Source organism: Triticum dicoccoides, unplaced genomic scaffold (genome assembly GCF_002162155.2).
Source record: "Triticum dicoccoides isolate Atlit2015 ecotype Zavitan unplaced genomic scaffold, WEW_v2.0 scaffold80045, whole genome shotgun sequence".
NCBI lineage: Eukaryota > Viridiplantae > Streptophyta > Magnoliopsida > Poales > Poaceae > Triticum > Triticum dicoccoides.
This window is the reverse complement of record NW_021300966.1, coordinates 1-1469: the sequence shown is the minus strand read 5'-3', so window position 1 is coordinate 1469 and position 1469 is coordinate 1. Positions and strand designations below refer to the sequence as shown.

General features: G+C 46.6%; 1 protein-coding gene across 1 annotated transcript; it reads right to left on the bottom strand.

Annotated features, from left to right (window-relative positions):
* Positions 1–3: 3 nt before the first annotated feature.
* Positions 4–735, bottom strand: LOC119347934 (germin-like protein 8-11; the record flags this gene model as incomplete). Its single annotated transcript, XM_037616405.1, has 2 exons — positions 570–735; positions 4–431 (listed from the first exon to the last, which is right to left on the bottom strand). Coding segments are annotated over exons 1-2 (549 nt in total), but the record flags the coding sequence as incomplete, so codon positions are not given.
* Between the last annotated feature and the right edge of the window lie 734 nt (positions 736–1469).

Sequence of the window (1469 nt, the reverse complement as noted above, 5' to 3'; positions counted from 1 at the left end):
TGGGTTCTGGCTGCTAAGCGCAGCAATTGCAACGGCGGGTTTGTGGGGGTTGGGGTTGAATTGGAAGTGAATGAGCCCCACCGGGAAGACAAACACATCACCTTTGTTGAGCACCTTGGAGAGGAACTTGTTTCTGTTTGGGGCGGGCTGGTTGGATGTGACAAAGCCAACGTACAGTGTCCCCTCGAGCACCGTGAGGATCTCAGTGGCGCGAGGGTGCGTATGTGGTGGGTTCTGGCCCAAGGGAGCATAGTCGATGCGCGCAATTGAGATGCCGAGGGTGTTGAGTCCAGCAATCTGCATGACGTTGATCAAAGTGACGTTGGATCCAACCTTGTTGGTCACCCTAGGCTTGTCGAGGGCGGCTGCCTTGAAGAAGTCATCAGCGTTGACCTCCACTGGGTTCTTGCACACAAACCCATTGACACGTACTGGTGCATAGAAGAGATTTATAATGCAAGCTTAGGTATTAATAGAAAGTGGTTTGAACATGCATATAATTTTCAGAAATTCATTGCAACATATATATTTGGTGGTGGCAGGACGGGAAAGCATGAAGGAAGCAGTACCTGGTGAATTCATGTCGGCGACACAGAAGTCCTGGAGAGGGCCAGGGTCAGAGGCAACAGCCTGCCATGAGACCAAGGCAAGAAGAGCGGCGAGGAGAAGGAAGGAAGGGGACGACGCCATTCGATTTGAGCTTCTTTCGCTCTTCTTTTCTCTTGTTTTCCTGTGTGTGAGTGATGGTTTGAGTATGCAGGGGAAGCATGTGTTTATATAGGCGCAACGAGCAGTGTGAACTTGTGGGAAATGGACATAGTCAAGTGGAAAGGAGCAACCCATAGAAATGGTCTCTGGCTAGTGAGACTACTGGTTATTTTGCATAAACTTTTGAGACATGGTCAGCCATACTCAAATCCAAGAAAAGTTCTGTGCATCATCAAGTTCACTTTTAGTATGCCTAAGGGACACATTTCCCCTTTAATAATTTATAAATAAAGAAGCAAATTGAGCTACTCCATCTGGGACTAGATATGAGTAACAGTCTGGATTGTGTCAACTATGCCTGGTCAAATTTGAAATCAGGGCACGTCAATCCATGCATGAGTGCACCTAACACAACTATTATATGTAGCAGCCCCTGTTATGATCAAGTCAATCAGATATATATATCATGCCTGGTCAAATTTCTCTCCAAGTGGTTGAGTACTTGCAGCAAGAAGCGACGACGACGACGACGACACGGCGATGGAGAGCAGGAACTTATCATCTAATCTTAACAAGAGTGGTTGACATCTTCTTGCAAAGTGTTTTCATCATGCATGACCAGTTCGGTGCATAAATCTAGCTAACAATCTAGTCCTGGCTAAGGAAGGTTCATGATCAGTTTTGTCATGGATGATCAGGTCCATGCATGTTACAACAACAGACATGGCAGCCTTCTCTGGTTTACTCCAACAGGAAGGAGA